This window comes from Seriola dumerili, unplaced genomic scaffold (genome assembly GCF_002260705.1).
Source record: "Seriola dumerili isolate Sdu_G_001 unplaced genomic scaffold, Sdu_1.0 BDQW01011841.1, whole genome shotgun sequence".
NCBI classification, from domain to species: Eukaryota; Metazoa; Chordata; class Actinopteri; order Carangiformes; family Carangidae; genus Seriola; species Seriola dumerili.
This window is the reverse complement of record NW_019186096.1, coordinates 1-628: the sequence shown is the minus strand read 5'-3', so window position 1 is coordinate 628 and position 628 is coordinate 1. Positions and strand designations below refer to the sequence as shown.

Sequence of the window (628 nt, the reverse complement as noted above, 5' to 3'; positions counted from 1 at the left end):
GAGTGAAGAAGACAAAGTCAACAGTCTGACCAAGGCCAAGGCCAAGCTGGAGCAGCAAGTGGATGATGTGAGAATTTACACAAACAGGTGGATCTTACACATAGCAAATGATAAATGACTATTGAAAAAGTATTTATTACCACCCACAGCTTGAAGGATCCCTAGAGCAAGAAAAGAAAGTTCGTATGGATCTCGAGAGAGCAAAGCGGAAGCTTGAGGGAGACCTAAAGTTGGCTCAAGAAAGCATCATGGACCTGGAAAATGACAAGCAGCAACTTGAAGAGAGGCTGAAAAAGTAATATGAGAAGTGCACTTTTAAAAATTAGATTAATAGATTTTAAACCATGTGTCAGCTGGTACATTTAACTGTTTTTATCTGCAGGAAAGATTTTGAAATCAGCCAACTCAATGGCAAAATAGAAGATGAACAGGCAATGAGTGCCCAGCTCCAGAAAAAACTGAAGGAGTTGCAGGTAATACTTTAAACAGGATCAAGTAAACTGAGTAAGCTACTACATGAATATAAGATGTTAAGACCACAATTTAGAGCAATGAAATTTCAATTAAGGAACTGCTTTGATTTCGGTCTAGGCCCGCATTGAAGAGCTGGAAGAAGAGCTTGAGGCAG

At 39.5% G+C, this 628-nt stretch overlaps 1 protein-coding gene across 1 annotated transcript; it reads left to right on the top strand.

Moving 5' to 3' along the window:
• Positions 1–4: 4 nt before the first annotated feature.
• Positions 5–621, top strand: LOC111240099 (myosin-6-like; the record flags this gene model as incomplete). The annotated part of the gene is made up of 4 exons (XM_022770076.1): positions 5–67; positions 150–295; positions 383–473; positions 592–621. Coding segments are annotated over 4 exons (330 nt in total), but the record flags the coding sequence as incomplete, so codon positions are not given.
• Positions 622–628: the final 7 nt, after the last annotated feature.